The sequence below is a fragment of the Schistocerca cancellata genome, chromosome 5 (assembly GCF_023864275.1).
Source record: "Schistocerca cancellata isolate TAMUIC-IGC-003103 chromosome 5, iqSchCanc2.1, whole genome shotgun sequence".
In the NCBI taxonomy this organism is placed as follows: domain Eukaryota; kingdom Metazoa; phylum Arthropoda; class Insecta; order Orthoptera; family Acrididae; genus Schistocerca; species Schistocerca cancellata.
In genome coordinates this window covers 137,339,024-137,361,339 of record NC_064630.1, presented here as the reverse complement: position 1 = coordinate 137,361,339, position 22,316 = coordinate 137,339,024, and the positions used below count along the sequence as shown (strand labels likewise).

The window sequence follows — 22,316 nt, the reverse complement described above, 5'->3', positions numbered from 1 at the left end:
AACTGTATACATCAAAAAATTGTGTCATTTTAACAATTTCTTCTACTACAAGGTTTAAGCCAAATTATTTGTTTAAATCATGATATTAATGCAAACAATACTTTTGACAAAACTGGTAATTACTTTGGAATTAATTAAGAGCTGTCTTTGCTAACACGTGTTTGAATAGAGCCAAATAGATCCTTTAAGGATACTATTAGCTGTTCCTCCAAACGTTTATAATTATTATAGAATTTATATGTGTTTGTAAGCCAACAATAGAATTTAAGATATGAAACAATTACTGATTTCACCCTATAACAAATGACACTAACTAGTAATAGTAGAAAGAAATTAGAAATTTAGTGGCATACATAAAACTAAGCACAAAATTAGATCTGGTACTATATTCTTTAAAACTGAAGGCCAAACTTTGTCTTTTAAGAAAATGCAGATTACACTCACATATGTGAATGGTAATTAGTTCAAAAATGAAAAAAATGAATTTAAGGAGGCAGATGGGAAAACAAGAAGGAAAGTAAAAATATCTCAGCTTGCTGTGTCACATCACCCCTTCATTGGATTGACCAGATAGATATTGCAAATAGCTAACTGGGCACCACTCAAGGACTGGGTGTTGTGCTGTCATAATCATCATCAATTCATCCTCATCAATGCACAAGTCCCTGAAGTGGCGTCAAATCGAAAGACTTGCACCCGGCGAATGGTCTACCTGAGGGGAGGCCCTAATCACACGACATTTACATTTAATGACCACAAGTGACCCCAGACAGTGGGTTTAACAATCTTTCACAAAAAAATATTACATAAGAAATCTTATCAAAAACTACAGTACATATGTTTTTCAAATTCCAGCGTATATGAACTGGCCATACGAAAGTCCCCATACAAAACATTTACATACAGTGTAGTGTACATTTGCACAAAATATCCACAAGTTATACTTTTAATAAAGATTAGGCATCTTCATCATGAGTGATGTCCTTTTTGGGTAAACAAAGATTACATTCTAAGATCCATATCACTTTATACAAGTCCTGTTTTGCTTAAAAGAATAAATCCTCGTGGGTTGCAAAAAGCTAAATTTCACTTCACATTGAAGTTCACTTTGAGGCAGAAAACTTCACTTGCTCAATGTTTAATATATTTCACAAGCACTTTCACACTTTTAATGAGGTTTTACACATTTTCTCACCAAGTTGTCCACACCTTCAACATGTCCAAATGGCAGTTAGTAAGGAAATCCACTGCTACCAGTTCCCATGGAAGTCGTTCTCCTCTGCCACAGTACATGAAAAAATTAGACAAAATACTCCATTTTAGTATACTTACTTTTATTCATAACTTAGTCTAAGACAAAATGTTTCACACTAAAACTGATAGTCATTACTTCGTAAATAGATACATGAAACAGTTCTCACAACCTCACAATAATTAGTGCTAAAATTGACTATAGTACGAAATGTGGGCATAGTAAAATTTTAAAATCAAGTGCACATTACACTACAGAGCCTTACTCTAAGTCATAACTCTGTCTGAAACTGGTTAAAATTGAAAGAGTTTTGTTTCTTTCCCATTTGCAAAATATCACCTTAGTATCTAAAATATGTACACTACTTCTAGTAAAAATCCAAGCTGTGCAGTAGTGTAGATTTACTAATCTTTACATTATGATAAAAGAGTAGAGTCACCACCACATAAATTAATTATTATTGTTATTGTTGTTGTGGTCTTCAGTCCTGAGATTGGTTTGATGCAGCTCTCCATGCTACTCTATCCTGTGCAAGCTTCTTCATCTCCCAGTACTTACTGCAACCTACATCCTTCTGAATCTGCTTAGTGTAATCATCTCTTGGTCTCCCTCTACGATTTTTACCCTCCACGCTGCCCTCCAATGCTAAATTTGTGATTCCTTGATGCCTCAGAACATGTCCTACCAACCGGTCCCTTCTTCTTGTCAAGTTGTGCCACGAATTCCTCTTCTCCCCAATTCTATTCAATACCTCTTCTTTAGTTATGTGATCTACCCATCTAAATCATTACTCAAATTAAGGGGATGGAAGTTGTACCAAATCATAGCCCCACTTTTCTTCTCAACTCTGAGCACTACTCTCATTCAAACAGAAAATTAAATCCTCACATAATCACAAAATGTTACCAAATAGTTGACCTGTTAGAAATATTCACATCAGTCTAGCACCACAGTTCTCAGTTAATCAGCAAAATTACTTTTCTTCTCCCAGTATTACCATTTTCAGAAAAAGAACTGCAAAATATATTTTAATTGTGTGATTTTAAGAACTGTATATTTGAGAACACATTATTGATTGTAGAGTTATTTGAAGACTTGGAAAAGACTGCATATGCATCTAAATCCAAATTCAGCAAATAATTACAAAGTGTGTAGAGTGATCTGAAGATTTGGAAAAGATTGCATCTACATCTAAACCTAAACTCAGCAAATAATTGCAAAGTGTGGAGATGATCTGAAGACTTGAAAATACTGCACCTGCATCTAAATCTAAACACAGCAAATAATTGCAAAGTGTGAAATAGAGGCTATCAAATCAATGGAAGATTTTCTTCATTAAATCTTTGAAAATTCCACAAGATAGACATGTTAAGAGCACAGCATGCTCATGGCACAGTTGTTTGCATGTTATTCATTCCTCACAGCTTGCTTTCCACACAGGTCAGCTTCACTTGACCAGCTTGTGGATAAGTTATCCAAAAACCTCAGTTTGTCTGCTTTACAAGCATAAATCTCAGTTTTCAAATTGTTGAACTTTAGTCAATAATGCTAGTATACTTTACATACTTGGGCTCAAAACTATCTTATGGCATAACTTGGGTAATGCAACTGAGGGGGAAAAGTGTTTTTCTGCAGAAACATGCAATAAGAATGTTGCGCAAAGTTGGTAACTGAACATTTTACAGAAGCCTCTTCAGAGACTTTACACTTCTGTGCTGATACATATACTGTGAAATAATATTTGCAGTTAATAACAAAAGTTGATTTAGGATGAATTCACAACCACAATTCTAGAAATAAAAATAAGGTTGAGAATGGAGTTTTATAGTGTAGTGTAAATGTCTATAGCAGATCACTTTTGCACATCAAGCAGGAAATTGAAAATCCTCAAATATTGAAAAACAAAGCAAAACATTAAATATTAAGTCACTCCTTCAATTTATCAGATTATCTGGACTCAAGAGTGTACATTCTGTGTAACTCTAATATCATATAGAGCTTAACTTTTCTAGTATGTAGACTGCTGATAAGGTTCTACGTAAAAGTATATGATTTTTTTATGTATTAATTCAAAACAGCAACTGAGTAGTATAGGAGAAGGATCAGTGTCAGTTTTCAAAGTATTAATTTTTCCCCTAACATACACATATAAAGCAATCAAGAAGTAACTATGATAACTGTCAGTATGAGTAGATTAGCATTAGTCACAATTCATTGTTAGTACACTTTACAGAAGCAGCCCTCAGCAGTTACTTCTGCCTCTTAATTTGTAACATGACTTGTTCCATATCCCTGAAAGATCCCCTTCAATATGGCCTCTTAATTTTTAACATGATTTGTTCCATATCCCTGAAAGTTCCCCTTAAATATGGGACTTACAAAAACAATGTGTGAATGAATGAATGAACTGTCCACATCCCAAGTCCATAATCAACAGCTAAGATTTGCTACTGCCTAAAGACTTTATAATTATAGTATAATGTATGAATTGTGAACGAACAAGCACAAAAGTTCTAAATCAAGTTCTGTTATTTCTCATTTTTAGGTTATTTGGCCTTACAGAAAACCTTTGATAATTGTAACTCCAAAAACATTGTTGAGATTGCCCGAGGCAACATCATCATTATCAGATATGTCTCCTGGCACTACCTTCTCTCCTGTAATAGGTTTGTATTCCCTAATGCAAAGTGAAAATGTGGTTTTACATATTTTATTTACAGTGTTATGGTTGGTGGATCTTAATACATAGATAAATAGCCTCCTAGCAAAGAACGTATAACCATTGGTGTTCCTCAATGTAATATAGGGGTTATCATATTGTTTCTAATTTACCTTAATATTTCCTTTTGGTATGGCATGGAAGATAAAATAGTATAGTTTGCTGATGACATTTAGATAATAATCAGCAACAAATATATATATATATATATATATATATATATATATATATATATATATATATAGACACACACTCCTGGAAATGGAAAAAAGAACACATTGACACCGGTGTGTCAGACCCACCATACTTGCTCCGGACACTGCGAGAGGGCTGTACAAGCAATGATCACACGCACGGCACAGCGGACACACCAGGAACCGCGGTGTTGGCCGTCGAATGGCGCTAGCTGCACAGCAGATTCACCTGGTCCTACTCTTATTTCAATTTCCAGGAGTGTGTGTGTGTCTATATATATATATATATATATATATATATATATATATATATATATATATATATACCTAAAAACAAAGATGATGCGACTTACCAAATGAAAGTGCTGGCAGGTCGACAGACACACAAACGAACACAAACATACACACAATGTACCACTGTTGGGTTAGCACCTGCTTTGACTTCAAAGCCAGCAATTCTGTTGTTGTGAATATCATTTGCTTCAAAATATCCCTACCAATGAAATACCAAATAAATTAGTTTTAATAATAATGATAAGAAAACAAACAAGTAAAACAAAATAAACTGATTATGATGTTTTCATGAAGAATATAGACAAATGTCACACACACACACACACACACATATATGACGTCTTTAAATATGTCTGCTTGTGTCTGTATATGTGTGGATGGATATGTGTGTGTGTGCGCGAGTGTATACCCGTCCTTTTTTCCCCCCTAAGGTAAGTCTTTCCGCTCCCGGAACTGGAATGACTCCTTACCCTCTCCCTTAAAACCCACATCCTTTCGTCTTTCCCTCTCCTTCCCTCTTTCCTGATGAAGCAACAGTTTGTTGCGAAATCTTGAATTTTGTGTGTATGTTTGTGTTCGTTTGTGTGTCTATCGACCTGCCAGCACTTTCATTTGGTAAGTCACATCATCTTTGTTTTTAGGTATATTTTTCCTTCGTGGAATGTTTCCTTCTATTATAACTATATATATATAATTTTTTTTTCTTTTTTTTTTTTTTTTTTTTTTTTTTTGCATGGAGGCCAACTGGTATCTTTTGCAAACGTCATAGCATTTTTTTACAAGTTTAGTACAGTCATAAATACGTATGTGATTACTCATACATGATACAAATGTACCATTGTACCTAATAAGGCACAATATTGGGTGTTACATCGTACCTATTACAAATATTCAGATTTTACACAATAATTTATTTTAGTTTAATATTAGTATTCTCTTAAAGAATATAAACACCTGTCAGTCAAGAAATATTTCAGTTTCACTTTGAATAAGTTCCCTTTGTGGCACCTTATAGAGCTTGGTAATCTGTTGTAGCATATTTGACCACTAATGCATGGACCATGGTCTGTTGTTTTTAATTTTGTTCTTTGTCTGTAGTAGCAGTCTTTATTTCTTGTATTATAGGCATGCAAATTAGAGCACTTTGTTGCTTTGTTTTGATGTGTCACAAAAAATATAATTAATTTGCAAAGATACAGTGAGTAGACTGTGAGGTATTTATGATGAACAAAGATGTCCCTAATCCATGGATAATTCTGATTGCTCTTTCCTGTAGGGTTAATATTCTGTTCATATGTATATCGGCAGCACAACCCCATATCTCTATTCCGTAATTAATCTGTGCAAAAATGGTTCCATAATAAATTGTTTTAAATGTCTGATGTGGGACTACTTTAATAACTGGCTGATTAGATGTAATGAACTGCTGATTTTATTGCATAAAAATTTGATATGGTTTGCCCATCTTAGATTTTCATCTAGGTGAATACCTAGAAATCTGCAGCCTTCTGTGTCCACTACTTCAATTCCACCTATGTTACTGATAGAGGTTTGGTGTGATTTTGTAAGTTTAAATGGCAATAACTGAGATTTACTGATATTAACTTTCAAACCTTGATCTTGAAAATAAGTAGTTATTTGACGTAGTCCCTCAGTTGCTACCAATGTTAACTCATCATTTTGTTTACCAAGAAGTAACAGTGAGGTATCGTCTGCATAGGTTATCAATTGGGAGTTCAAAGGTTGCTCTATATCATGTATGTACACTAGGAAAAGGAAAGGGCCCAAAATTGAGCCCTGGGGTACACCTTGTGTGACTCTCTCATATTTGGACTGGAAATTAATGATATGATTATTGACTTTGTAAGTCAGCTTTGTACACTGCTTGTGGTTAAATAAACATGTAGCTAGCAATTGCATGGATGCAGCATTTACACTGTATGATTCACGTTTACTTAAAAGTAACTCATGGTTTACCGAGTCAAAGGCTTTAGTAAGGTCTAGAAATATGCCAGCTGTTTGCATTCCTTGATCATTTTGGAATCCATGTTGTGTCTCTGTTAGGAACTTATTTTTCAAGAAATAGTCACTAAGTTGTGTCAGCAGCACAACTTCAAATACTTTGCTGAAGACAGATATTAATGATATGGGCCTGAAATTTGAAACCTCTTCCTTGGGTCCTTTTTTATGCACTGGTTTAACTGTGCTCCATGTCAATACATTTGGAAATGTATGTTCTCTGATACTGCAGTTTACCAGGTGGGTGATTATTTTAACTACTTCCTTATTACATTTTTTAATCACGATACTACTCACACCATCCCATCCAGATGCGAACTTATTCTTTAGGTTATTTACTATCCTGCCTATTTCTTTTTCACTTACTTGTTTGAATTCAAAAGGTGGCTCTTCAAAGGGGCAGAGCTTTACCTCACTACTCACAATTATGTTATTAACTGGACTAACAGCTGCAGATATAAAGTATTTATTGAAAACTTTATTAGGATCTTTAATTGTGTTTCCTTCATGTCTTATATTTACAATTTCAGTTTCTGGCTTCGGTGTGGCTTTGTGAAATTGATTTACAATTTTCCATGAGGTCTTGGCTATATTGTCTGATTGAGCTATTTCACTGCTGTATGTCTGTTTTCTTAGATTTGAAAGCTCTTTCTTAAAGATTTTCTTGGCTTCGTTGTACTTGGCCTTAAAAACCTGCAGGTTTGTTGACTTGTGTAACACATCCAGGTCCTGGATGTTTTGCCTGAGTTTTATCATATTTGCTGGAAGTATCAGTCTGTTGGTTTTTGCACTTTGGTTATGGGTGAACACTCTTTGTATTTTCTTAACAGGGCAGCATCTGTCAAAGTGTCTTAGCATAGTATCATAGAATTTGGCCCATTTGTTTTCAGATCCTTCAGTCTGGTAAACCAGATCCCAGTCCTCTATAGCTAACTTATTTCTTAGGGCAAGGATGTTACCCTCTTTTAGGATTCTTTTATTTTTGATAACTTTTGTCATTTTTGGGATGCTTGTGTTTACATACTCTACAAGCTGGCATTTGTGGTCAGAGTAGTGAAAATCCATATTCCAGCACCTAACACTGTCTTTAATATGTTTACATAGTATAACGTAATCAATTCTGCTAGATGTGGACTTCGTTACCCTGGTATCACTATTTACTACATTTATGAGGTTATATGGGTTAAGAGTATCTATTAACCTCATATTACACAAACTGTAAGATTTTTCCTCAGTATTCAGATCATCAAGTATAGTTAGGTCACTGGGACCACAACGTCCCACTACTCTACTAAATATGTCTATGAAGCTAACTACATCAGCCTTTGGTGGATGATAAATCCCAATAACTTTATGTTTTCTCATAACCTCTCTACGCTCTTTGGTGTGGATTCAATGCCTGTCACTTCAATCAAGCCTTCTTTGTTGTACTGGTCTAGATAGTTTATTTTCTTGTACTCGAGATTCTCACTAATGTAAACTGCCACACCACCACCCTTATGTTGCTGTCTACAATAACTATTTGCTAAGGAGTAGCCCTCTAGTCTACAGTAAATAATTTCATCAGATTTTAATCCATGCTCAGTTAACACTACTATATGAGGTGACTGTTCATTTACAAAAACCTGTAATATATTAAGCTTATTTCTAAGGTACTGTATGTTTAGGTGCATGAGCCTTAGTGGTATTTTTAACTGGTGACTCTGATTATCTTCCTTTAAAATGCACTGAGTTGGTTCACTTACATAAGTTCTGGATTCAGGCATTAAAAGTGTTCCTGTTCTTTGGCGATCTTGCATTTCTCGATCTACTACCCAACCTGGCTTCTGTCTGTCTAGTTGTCAAGGTAGCTGTTGAGGTGCCTTCTTGCCCCATACAGTCCGAGGAGTTGCCGAACCACCTGGTGTTGCAGTAACTGGAGTTGTATACTCCACCACATTTGATTGAGTAAGTGATGCTGAAGAGTGTGCAGTTGATGTCACAGCTTCTGTTGTTTTAACTAGCTGGCTTGGCAAGTTGTTTTTACCCAGTCCTGGGAATTTGTTAGTTGCTTTACTTTCCCACAAAAACATGTCACTTTGAACTCTGGGTTTTATTGGTCTTGAGGATCTTCTAGGGGCACAATGTGTTTCTGGACTTTTGAATATCCTGTTGTTGCAAACTGATCTTCCTATTCCATTGTTTGTTACTGTCCTCTTGACAACATTGTGGTTGATTTCTGGTACTGTAATTTTTTCTTGCTGTGGTATTATTTGCTCAGTTCCGTCTGGATCCTTCCACTCAAGTGATATTGCAGGCTTTAGTTGATTTTTTGGAGAGATGACTGCAAGTAAAGTTCTGGCCATTTCTTCCTTGCCATTAGCATTTAGGTGTAGTCCATGAGAAGTGTACCAGTCTCTGTTCTCAGGGACTGTTACAAACTGAGTGTTTTGGAAAGATTTCACTATTTTGGCTATTTTCCTATTTGTTTGCAAATTCACACAAGACCAGTTTTCAAGATCATATCTATGGGGTATCCCTACTATGATTACATTTGTGTGCCGAAGCTTAATTAATGCTGATGTTATAGCATTTAATGCCTTTTCTGCTTCGTTTTTGGCTACATCATTTGTGCCACGCCAGATTACAACTGTGCCATTCATTGTGAGATTCTGTAAGTTGTTACAGCTTTCAAGTATTGAAGTTAATGGTGCACCTGGTATAACTTTTCCTTGGATTACGAAATGTTTATGGCTGTCTGCAAACACTGTTATTCTTTTTTTTGTGTTTAGGTGAGCTTTTTATGTTACTGCTGTGTCTGTTGTATGAATTTTTCTCACTACTTATGCTGTTTTCTTGAACTATGAAGTTTTTATTTACCTCAGTGCTTTGTTGTTCACAATTTTCATCTTCTTGTAGCACATCAAACCTGTTCCTTGTCGTAATGTATAACGAGGAATCATTCATAATTTTTTTCACAGCTTTAGATGTTGTTTTAGGCGTAATATACTGATTGGTTTTTGCAGCGATTTCATTTATAGAGTTTTTGTTTTCGCATGATTTTTCTCTCTCTCTCTCTCTCTCTCTCTCTCTCTCTCTCTCTCTCTCTGAGTATTTCACCATCATTTTGTAACTTCTGTCATGGGAGCTCATCAGATTTACTTTTTAATTCTTTAACCTCATCAATGAGTGACATTGATTATATTGTAAGTACAGTCTTTGTTATTCAAGTCTAGTCTTAACTCATCTTCCATACACAGCCAGAACTTTTGTTTAGAGTTGACAATTACACAAGGGAAATGAAACACAGTTTTACATTTTATGCACATAATTCCTTTACAGACACGATGTCCACAGTAGCAGAGTCCTGAAACTTTTCAACTCAACATTGCGTTTTGTTTGTTAGATGTAGTTGCTACACACTGGAATTTCTCCGATGGGAGAGAAGCTGCCTAAAGGCTAGAAGAAAACAACTACTCAACAAATAAACAACTAACACCCTACATAAAAAACAAATAGGATGAACTTTGGTGTTATGAAAAGGATAGATTGCTACTCACCATAGAAAAGATATGTTGAGTTACAGACTGACACAACAAAAAGACTGCTAAACATGTGAGCTTTTGTCTGAAAGCCCTTCTTCTAAAGTAGACAACACTCACACATTCATGCAAAAAGGTGGCAGTTCTTTTTGAAAACCTGGTTTTCTCAGGAAATTACATTGTCCTTGGAAAAATCAGAGGTATTTCAGGAATTTCATAAAATATCAGGGAATTCTGCATTTTTAACCTAGCACTGAAACTGAATTTTATAAATCACAACTTTTGAAATGGTTAATATCTCAATTGTATGAATATTATTCCATATAAATTATCAATATTTTAAAAAAATGGTTAAACTACTGATTGTGGCTGGTATATAGCTCACCTGAGAGAAAAGAAAAGTCTTTATTGTAGTGTGCTACCCCTCTCCCCTCACCATTAATTTATCAAGAGCTTCTTGACACCTTCTTTCTCCTCACATCCAAAATTCTTATGGAATTTCTTTTTTTCCAAATTTGAGTTGCCACCCTGTCCAAGCACAACTCGTACAAACATGACAACTGTCCCTGACCACTGAGGCCAGACTGTGAGCATCTGTTGATGTTGGGAGAAGGTTGTACGAGCTACACTACAACCACTGCACTGCATTCTATCTGAGCATCACAAGCAACAAGCTTTCTGGCCCAAGAATGACCACCAACAAACTGTAGCTAAGACAAAGCAAGACCACTCAGTTGCTGAGCATGCTACCCATTACAATGTTCTTCACTTCAGTGACTGCTTCCCAGCATGTACCATCTGGATCCTTGCTACCAATGCCAACTTTTCCAAATTGCACAGGTGGGAACCCTCCTTGCATTATATCTTATGTTCCCAAAACCCCCTGGCCTCAGTCTTTATTACTCCCTGTCCTTCATCCACCTACCTCCTTACCTACTCCCATTCCCCTGTCTTCACCATGTCCCTGTATGCTCTCACCAGCAGAACTTTACCATCCCCCACCCCTCCTTTCAATCCCTCACCCTCCCCATCCCAACCTCCTCTTCACATCCACCACCTAGAGTGCTTTTCCCATCATGCAAAGTTGCTCACAATCTGGCCTCTGTGATTTTGCTTACATTAATGTGTGTGCATTGTCTGATTTAGAATAAGCCTTTTTGCCAAAAGCAGTCTTTGTGTTGTGCCTGTCTGTGACTCAGCATCTCCTCTATATGGTGAGTAGCAATCTATCCTTTTCATAATATTGTCATTATTCCACATTATATTTTCCCTTGTCTGACAGCGCAAACTGCTGCATAGTAATATCCCCAGCCAAACTAAACTGAAAAGAAAAGATAGAAAGGAAGTAATGGAGATCAATGTCTCATAAGTGACAAGCTCATTAGACCTGAGCACAAGTTTAGATTGGGCAAATATTGACTGGAAATTAGCAATGCCATTTCAAAGGAACCTTTGAAGTAGTCATGTTGGTGATATACACAAATCACAGAAAACTTAAATCAGGACAGCCAGCTGGGGATTTGAATCTGTAATGATACTAACTTGATTGTACTGCTGCAAGTCCTCAGGAGTGCATGATGCATTGAAGTCTCTTACTCTTAAATTGTTTTATTTGATCATCTCACAGTTCAGTAACAGGTGCAACACCATTAAGGTTGATATTCTGCCACATATACAGTGTGTCCCAAAATAATGTATACACTCTTTGAAACTGAACACCTCTTTAATGAAAGTGGTTAAAAATACAATTTTAATGGTGTTAGGTGCCTCATGTTCTGACTTGGTAAATGTTCAAACTGGTGTCCGTCCATCACAATACACTGTCGACAATGACTTATGACTGAGTGACATGCCAACTTTATTGTTTCCAATGGAATAACATCACAGGCTTGCTCAATTTGCTCTCTAAGATCATCTAGTGTATGTGGTCTCACAGTGTAAACTATGTTCTTGAGAGTACCCCACAGAAAAAGTCTAGAGGAGTTAAATCTGGAGATCGAGCAGGATACTCCATACTCCCTCTTGATCCTATCCATCTGGCAGGGAATGTACAACTGAGAAATGCCCTCACATCCAGGTGAAATTGAGGTGGCACCCCCTCCTGCTGAAAGTAATAATCTTCATTTCAAAACTAACGCTAAGACCAGGAGTTATCATTTCCAGGCAAGTACGAGTCGCCCGTGACAGTGTTGTCAAAGAAGTATGGCATGATTAACCCTCTAGAAGACAGACCATACCAGATTGTTAGTTCTGGTAGATTAACATGCCTTTGCTCGGTTATGTATGGATTCTCCTTGGCCCAGTACATGCAGTTATGGCAGTTAATTGTTCCATCAAGTTTAAATGTCGTTTCATCTGACCAAAGAATTTGGTCTTGGAAACATTGCTCTCCTTCACATCTGTTAATGCACTGCTCACAAAATTCGCTTTGCCTACCAGGATCATCCTCATTAAGAGTATGGAGAAGTCTTGGAATGTAAGGCTTAAAGTTCTGATACCACAAAATTCTATAAACACTGCTTCTGCAGATCCCAGTCTCATGAGAGCATTGCCTCACAGATTTCTTCAGGGATCGTGTGTATACCTGGATTACTGCATTGACACACTCATTGTCTGTTGAACTTCTCTTTCATCTGCTATGTCCCTTTTTCATATCATGCACTGTTCCTTTGGCTTCAAACTTATCTCTGATTCTTGTAATTGTTACTCTTGTCAGTGGTGGTGTCCCAAATTCAACTCTCCAACGTCGGTGTACTGCACTCACATCCTCTGTTTCCACTAACACTGTAGCACCTGTTTCCATTGTTCAAACAATAATGTGATGTTTGCTGACAATCCTGAAACAAAAGAAACAATTCTTATGTTTTTCACCGCCTTCTAAATTATTACCCATAATTTCTTGATATTCTGATACATCTCCTCCCTGTAGAGACTTTTGATGTAACTCTTCAGGCTTTCCCAGCGATCTAATGACATCTTTGGTTGGTTACAATATACCTTGTCAATGTGGCATGTCCTACATTGGCCAGATGACAAGAACTGTGGAGATCAGGTGCAAAGAACATCAGAGGCACACTAGATTAAGACAGGTGACTAAGTCAGCCATTGCTGAACACTGTCTAGAACTAGATCATGCCATGAAGTATGAGGATACCAAGATTCTAGCACAAACACCCAGATTTTGGGACAGTGTTATAAGAGAATTGATAGAAATTAAAATGGCTCACGATCTTATGAACCGTGACACAGGGTACCAGCTAAGCAGAGCCTGGGATCCGGCTCTGGAATTGTTAAAGGAGCAATGGGGCCAGCTGCAACACTACACAAACAGAAGAACCAGAGACATGGAGATGGAAAACGAGCCCCTGAAGGACTGCCAGGTGCACCAGACCGAAGATGGAAGACCCAGAAATGGGACTGGTGGGCGCGGACCGCAAAGGGAACATCCAGAGCCGCAGCGGACGAAAAACGGAGCAGCAACGCTCCAACAGGTCGTGGTGAGCAGGCGCGGACCGCAGGGGGAACGCTTGGTACCTCAGACCATAGATGAAACCCCCAAGAGCGGGTTTGGTGGGCGCGGACCGCAGAGGGAACACCTAGAGCTGCAGCGGACAGAAAACGGAGCAGCAACGCTTCAGCAGTTCGCAGGGAATGGGCACGGACCACAGAGGAAGCGGCTGCAGCCGTTGGTGGAGGGGGAAGGCCATAGGCATAAATACTGGACCAGGTCCACTCGAGGAGCAGTCTCAGGTCGCACCTGATGAAGGTAACAAGCTACATGACCGAAATATCGTGCAAGTACGACGCTGATATCCGGCAGAACACCCGACAACCCAAGATGTCATTAGATCGCTGGGAAAGCCTGAAGAGTTTCATCATTAACATTGTTTGATGATAACTGGGACCACAGCTGTCGTGAAATTTCTTAATGAAATCATTCTGCGTTTGGCTGTTAAAACATATTTGAACAGCCAAAAGCAGAATGACTTCATCTGAAAATATTAACATTGTTCTGATCTGTCTACTTTTCTTCACGATCATATTACCAAACCAAGTTAGTAACTTTATGTAATAGCTTCTACACAGTGACATGGAACATATTTCCACACTGAAATCTTCATTCATGCTATTTTAAACACTGACTAGTCTTCACCAAATGTTAATTTAGTTTAATTTATAACAATAAAATGGTCAAATTTAGTACTGATGATGTCATTGTTTCAAACCAAGCGATAATTTTGTTTAACTGTGTGAAAGATAACTGCAGAAGTAATACATTTCAGTGAACTATTTGGTTGATGTAGTGTATGCCTATGTGGTGGTTTATTGAGTTTAATATAAATATCCCAGGTTCCAAATTTACACATATGAGTGTAACATCAAATCTGAGAAAAAAATGTCGAAAATGTTTTCAACGGAATGAAAAATTTAATTACATGTAATGTTTCAGTCACTCAATTTTTAAAGAAAGTAAACCAATGACTTGGCAGAGTGAAATTAAAGCTTTTAAATGAGGTAAATTACTGTAGAAATAAACAGTTGTTAGTTCACAATATTTTATAATTACATGGCATGAGAATATAATCAATTACCAATTTTTCTAAAAAGAAAATGTTTTATGTAAAACTAAATGGATCATTTGGTTCAGTATAGCATGGATGAACTACTGAATAACATGTTTTAATGGAGTATGACCTAAATATGAATTTCAACATTTTATGTAGATTTGGCTTCTTAATTACCAGTACATTACAAGAAAAAAGAAAAAAAAAGTATCTGACAAGTAGAATAGTTGCAAATGGAATAATTCCACCAACTTGCATTTCAAACTTTATTCTTTCTAAATGTGAGTTCAGTGACTTATCCACTGATTCACATAACTTGGCTTGAAAATAGGTAACGAGTTTATGACAAACATTTTTTTAAATCTGTTGCATGTTGAGAGCTATAAATTAGATGAGCATTTTACAGCACTTGCATAAATACAACCAACAGAGTACTATGTCCTCCATACAATAATATAGTATGTAACAGCTATTGTGAATAAAGAATATATTTTGAATATAGCTATTTAATTATTAGGTGTGGAATAATTTCCAAGAAATTCTTAGAACTGAAAAAGTCATTATAGGTCATAAGAGGACTATTAGGATGATTATTAAAAGTTTAAAAAGGAACTCACTGCTTTGAGATTTTTGAAATTTTGGTAATGATATGATACAGACTGCATCAGCTGTGTTTCTGAAATGTTTAATTTTAGGACATTTGGATGGAACCTGAAATCTAGGTTCCTAGAGTGTTTATGATATTTTCAAGAATTTCTTCTGCATTTTTATTTCTGTATCAATGCTTATGTGACATCCACAAACAAAACTGAATGATAATTTATATCTACTTATATAGGTAAGTCATTTATGCAAAAAAGAAATAGGATTGAGCCAAAGATTGGCCCTTGTAGTTGTCTTTGTGAAATAGTTCTCCACTTTAAGGAGTAGTTTCTTAGGTTGATGTTACAATAACCCTTTGCTTTTTCTCTGTCAGATATGATTTACACCATTGTAAGAACTACTCATAAGAATGTTCACACAATGAAATGTTTTGGGTAACTAAAAGCCATTATTTTGGAGTTTGATGATAAATAATTTCATTTCTTCAGTTGGATAAATAGCTATGTAAGTGGGTACTGTACGTAATGAAAAATAGCAGTGTATAAAATTGGTTCTAAAATGGCCATTTCAGTGAGCATGAACTTTTAATACCCATCTTATTTCATTGATAGAATTGTCACTCTGGACCTTGTCTTCTTATTGTCTGTGAGATGATGTAAAGGTCCAAGTTGTTGAACATAAATGAAGATACTTATTCGCATTTTCATAATATTGTCATTTATTTCCCATCCAAAATGGCATACAATAGGACTTAATAATAATAATAATAATAATAATAATAATAATAATAGCTTTATTCAACATCGAATGGTACACTGCACATGTACAAAGATATGGTAATAATTATAGTTATTTGTACAATACACAAAACACATTCTTCTGAATAGGTCATTAATTTACAAAAAAATTACAATAAGATGTTTACTAATTTCTGTTTACATAATTTCACAGAGCATTTGTTGTTCTTCATATAAGTATGGTACTCTTCTAATGTGTAGAATGGGTGTTTTACTAAAAATTTCTTAAGCTGATGTTTCAGTTTAACTGTAGGAAGAGCCATGACTGCACTAGGCAGTGCATTAGCTAATTTTGTACCTGTGTACTGAAGCCCTTTTTCGTAAAGTGCTGTTCTGTGGCTGCCAATGTAAGATCTTTCTTTATTTCTAGTATTGTACTGGTGGAAATCCGAATAAGTGTTTGGGTGCAGTCTTTTCACAAGCAATATGGCTTTTAGAATGTATGTGTTTATAACAGTTAACACCCCTGTTTTTGGAAACAAGTTGCAACAAGACTCCCTATATTTTGCTCCACAGATTATTCTCACACCCCTTTTTTGAAGAGTGAGTAGCTTGTCTAGATTAGCTTTGGTTTTTGCCCCCCCCCCTCTCCCCCTCCCCCCAAATTTCAATACCGTAGTTCAAGTGAGTATGTTGTCTTTAGGACTACAGTGTCTTTACAGAAATTGCTAATAGTACTGATTGCAAATATATTTTTTGACAACTTAGTTGCTAGGGAGTCAATTTGTGTGTCCCGTTTCAGGTTGCTTTGGATTGTTAGTCCAAGGAATTTTACACTAGATTCTTTATTTACTAGTTCGTTGCCAATTTATAATTTAATTTCATTATTCAAACTCCTTTTATTAAGTTCCATCAAACATGTTTTACTGTTGCTTACATTTAACTGGCTTTCATTAAAAAACTGAACAATTTCTTTTGTCACATTATTACACTCAGCCTATTTCTGCATATTACTGAAGAGAATCTTGTCAGAAGCTTACACAGATTTCGCAGCATTCACAATCCTCAACTAATAATTTCATTAAACATTTTCAATTACAAATCACAGTTTCCAGTATAAAAGATTTACATGGTGCACTTTCTCTACACAACACAAAGACGCATATCCTACATAGCATCTTGACAAAGACTGTCCTACTCCAGCTTGAAAGAAAGACAGATTAACTCTTGGTCTGTATGACAAATGATATATTATAGCTTGAAATTCTATATTGTTCCAGAACTGGTAACTGGTCAAATTAGCTTTTATACATGTTTTTCTGCATACCTGGGTGAACTCATGCAAAGATGCATGTTGAGATTAGCAAAATTTACAAAAATAAAAATAATTATATATTATTGAAAATAATTTTGAAAGAGAGTTTTTTTAAAACTTGAGGAGTATTTCACATTGCTGAAATAATATGCATTTAATATTTTCTTTCACATACCAGATTTTTATGAAAAATTGAGGGTTTTTTTTCCGAAAAATGATCGCAGCTCTTGGTTTCATAGACAAGAAAATGTTATGAGAAATTTCATAACCAAAATGTTGCAAATTGCAAAATATATGCTATTTATGATCAAGTGTAACAAATAGAATTTATAGAAAAATTAAATTCTTTAAAAATTAAATGTAAAATTAATGTTCCAACATGTTACAAAAAGGCTTGGAATACAGAGAAATTTAAATAATTATTTTCATAAAATACATTGCCTCCACAGGCTACCCTTTTGTACTTCAGACTTCCAGTTTAAGGTAAAATGCAGTTGTAAAAAAAATGGAACTGCAAGTTTAATCAAACAAGCGTAGTATCGTAATCTACTATTGTTCAAAAGGCCCTTTAATTCTGATACATGATAAATGGAACTAACATTATTCATAAATTCATTTATAGCATAAATTGTACTTTTGTCTTTTTGGAAGCCAAATTGATTTTTTAAGATTGTATTAAATTTTTGGTCCCCTTGAACTGTAGACCTTACTGCTGATGGAATGGCTTTGTGTACCTCTGTGATATAGAATAGATATCCATACTGTAGGTCTGTAGGTGCAAACACAGTGGGGGGAGGGGGGGGCTATCTGTTGAGAGGCCAGACAAATATGTGGTTCCTGATGAGGAGCAGGAGCCTTTTCAGAAGTTGCGAGGGCAATAGTCTGGATGACTGACTAATCTGGCCTTGTAACATCAACCAAAATGGCCTTGCTGTGCTGGTATTGTGAATGGCTGAAAGCAAGGGGAAACTACAGGGGGATCTCCGGGTGGAGCCTACTCAGGAGGATGTTGTCATCAGGAGAAACAAAGCTAGTGTTCTATGGATTGGAGAATGGAATGTTAGATCCCTTAATCAGATAGGTAGGCTAGAAAATTTAAAAAGGAAAATGGATAAGTTAAAGTAAGATACAGTGAGAATTAGTGGAGTGCAGTGACAGAAAGAACAGGGCATCTTTACAGGTGATTACATAATATAAATTGAAAAAGGGATAATGCAGTACTAGGTTTAATCCTAAATCAGAAAATAGGAATGCATGTGAGCTACCAGATGTGAAGCCCATCCCCACTACAGTAGTACAAGTTTATAAACCAACTAGCTTAGCAGATAATAAAGAGATTCAAGAAGATGATATAAAAAAATTATTCAGATAGCTAAGAGAGATGGAAATGTAATTGTGTTGCAGGATTGGAATTCAATATTAGTAAAAGGAAGAAAAGGAAGAATAGTAGGTGAATATGGACTGGGGGAAAGGAATGAAAGAGAAAGGCATCTGTTAGAATTATACCCAGAGCATTTCCAGGAGTAGATGTGCTCTCAGAACTGTAAATTAAAACTGAAGAGATTGCAGAAAGGTAGTAAATTAAGGAGACAGGGCCTGACAATTTGAAATAATCAGAGGTTGCTGGTGGTTTCAGCAGAGCATTAGGCAAAAACTGACTGGAGCCGGGGAAAGGATTAAAATAGAAGACAAATGGATAGATTTGAGAGTTGAAATAGTGCAGGCAGCAAAGAATCAAATAGGTAAAAGGACAAAACCTAGTAGAAATCCTGGGATACTACCAAAGATACTGAATTTAATTGATGAAAGGAGAAAATATAAAAAGGCAGGAAATGGAGCTGGTGAAAGGGAATATAAACATCTGAAGAATGATATTGACAGGAAGTTCAAGATTGCTAAGCAAGAATGACCAGAGAACAAATGTAAGGAGTTAGAAGATATATCACTATAGGGGGAAAATGGATATCAGGAAAATGAAAGAGGTCTTTGGAGAAAAGAGAAGCAGCTGTATGAATATTTAAGAGCTCAGATGGGAAACCAATCCTAACCAAAGAAGGGAAACCTGAAAGATGGAAGAAGTATATAGAAGTTCTATACAGGAGAGATGAACTTAAAGATAATATTATAGAAATGAAAGAGAATGTAGATGAAAATGAGATGGGTGATATGATACTGCAAGGGGAATTTAATAGAGGACTGAAAGACGTCAGTCAAAATAAAGCCCAGAGTGTAGATGAGAAATCTGTCAGAACTAATGATAGTCTTGGGAGAGCTGGCCATGAACGCTTCCATCTCATGAGCAAGTTGTATGAGACAGGCAAAATTCCTGCAGACTTCAAGAATAATGTAATAATTCCAATTCCAAAGAAAGCAAGTGCTGAACAGTGTGAGTATTACTGAACTATGAGTTTAATAAGTCATGATTTCAAAATATTTACACAAATTCTTTAGAGAAGAATGGAAAAACTGATAGGAGGCTTGGATTCCAGAGGTATGTTGGAACACACAAGACAATACTGACCCAATGGCATATCTTATAAAATTGGTTAAGGAAAGGCAAACCTATGCTTATAACATTTGCAGACTTAGAGAAAGTTTCAACAATGCTGACTGGAATACTTTCTTTGATATTCTGGTGGTAGCAGGCGTGAAATGCAGGAAGAAAAGGATATTTACAACTTGTACAGAAACCAAACAGCAAAGTCAAGGGGCATAAAAGAGAAGCATTAGTTGAGGAGGGAGTGAGACATAGTCCTAACCTATCCCCTATGTTATTCAATCTCTACATTGAGCAAGCAGTAAATGGAACTAAAGAAAGAACTACAGTAGGAATTAAAGTTGAGGGGAAGAAATAAAAACTTTGAGGTTTGCCAGTAACATTGTAATTCTGTCAGAAACAGCTAAGGACTTGGAAGACCAGTTAAATGGAATGGACACTGTCTTGAATGGAGGATATAAGAGGAATATCAACAAAATTAAAAGACAGATAATTTAATGTAGTCTAATTAGTTGATACTGAGGGAATTAGATTAGGAAATGAGACTTTGAAAGCAATAGATGAGTTTGGCTATTTGGGCAGCAAAATAACTGATGGTGGATGAGGTAGAATGGATATGAAATGTAGGCTGGTAATGTCAAGGAAAGTGTTTCTGAAGAAGAGAAATTTGTTAACAGTGAATATTGATTTAAGTGTTACAAAGTTTTTTCCTGAAAGTATTTGTAAGGAGTGTAGCCATGTCTGAAACTGAAAAATTGACAATAAACAATTTAGACAAGAAGAGAATAAAAGATACTGAAATGTAGTGTTACAGATGAATGCTGAATATTAGATGAGTAGACCATGTACTGAAAAGAATTGGGAGAAAAGAAATTTGGGGTGCAACCTGACTGGATGACAGGATAGGTCAATAGGACACTTTCTGAGACATCTAGGGATCACCGATTTAGCATTAGATGGAAGAGTGGAGAGTAAAATTCATAAAGGGAGTCCAAGAGGTCAATACCGTAAGCATTGAATCCATCTTTGGCCAAAGACCACAACAGCAGCATTAAATTTTTGGCAAAAATTTTGAATTTGATGTGCAAAAGTCATTTAACATGTTTTAGAACACATGGGAAGAAGGTAAATTGGATGGTTATTTACCATATCTGCTTTGGAGCCTTTCTTAAATAGTGGTTTCACTGCTGCATATTTCAGAAAATCTGGGAAGTAGCCTCCTTACAATGACAGTTTAATTACTTTGGATAGTGAATATGCTATTATATTATAAGCTGCTGCAATAACTTTGGCAGGTATTTCATCCCATCCCACAGAATGTTTATTTTTTAATTTAATATAGTTTTCTTCACATATTGTCATTATGTTGTCACATTTAAATAGACTCTCAGTCTTGCTCTGATTGAGCCAAATAGATGTATATTATCTAAATGGAGTCTACATCAACATGAGGTTTAGATACAGTTATGAAGAATTCATTAAAATTTTTTGCTCTCCAAACAGGATGTACAAATATTTGTCTTTATCTTTTTTTAAAGAAACTTCTTTGTTACTAGGTTTTAGTCCAAATTCAAACTGACAATTTCCCCTACTGCTCTGGATGTATTTACATGCTTTTTAATGAATTTAATGTTTGTTATTTTCTTTACTGCTTCTACAAACTTCTTAAACAGTTTTTTCATCATTTGGCTTAATCAATAAACTCAGGACTCTTACTGAATTTCAACTCAAGCATGTATCTATCTGTTTCTTTTGTAGATATTTTTATGCCAAGGGTAGTCAGCTCTAGATTATTAATTGCCTTTCTTTGGCTGACTATAGGTGGAAATATTTCATAGCAAACATGTGAAAAGCAATTCAAAAATGTACTGAATTTTTTTTACTATGAGGTTTCATATTGTACTGACCAATCTGCCTCATTTAATCTGCAACAGAACAAGTGAATATTTTGTTTTTCAGTTGCATTCATCCTGTGAAGCTAAACAAAGAAAACTTGTGCATGACACATGAAGTTTATAACTATATTATTCAGAGCAAGATATATGTACCAATATACTGATTATTAAAACTGCATGATAGCTTCTCAGATGTAGACCTGAAATGTGTGGTATATTGCTTAGTGATGGTCAGACTGTACTGGTAGCTGTGTTCAGCACATGACTTTTGTCTGACCTCCAAACAATGACCAAAACACTTCATTAATCAATTTACAATTAATTTAAAATGACATTTATTTATCTGCATTGTGGCTTGAATATATGGTAGTGAAAAAGAAATGGAATTATATTAATGAAAGTGTGGCACAGTGATTAAAAGTGTAACAGCATTTGAAATTTTAATGTTTTTACAATATTTAGTTTTATAATTTTTGTAATTTTTGTCATTTCTTTGCTACATTCTAAAGCTGTAATTGTCACAAAATCCATCCAATAATGATGTAATTTTAGTATTAAAGGAAGGTTGATACCTATTTTTAAGCATAGGGGCTAAAGAACGTAATTATCAGCACATGCAGGCTATGTAGCCTGGCCTGTGTTGTGTTCTAAGTACTTTAAGTGGGTCACAGATAAGTATGTAAGTATGTATGGAAGAACCTGAGC

At 35.7% G+C, this 22,316-nt stretch overlaps 1 protein-coding gene across 1 annotated transcript in view; it reads left to right on the top strand.

The window, feature by feature from the left end:
- The window catches only part of LOC126188009 (probable 2-oxoglutarate dehydrogenase E1 component DHKTD1 homolog, mitochondrial), a 356,616-nt gene that overhangs the window by 286,825 nt on the left and 47,475 nt on the right, over positions 1-22,316 (top strand). The window contains exon 16 of the mRNA XM_049929425.1: positions 3,798-3,918. Within this exon, the coding sequence (XP_049785382.1) occupies positions 3,798-3,918 (121 nt within the window). The remainder of the gene's footprint in view (positions 1-3,797; positions 3,919-22,316) is intronic.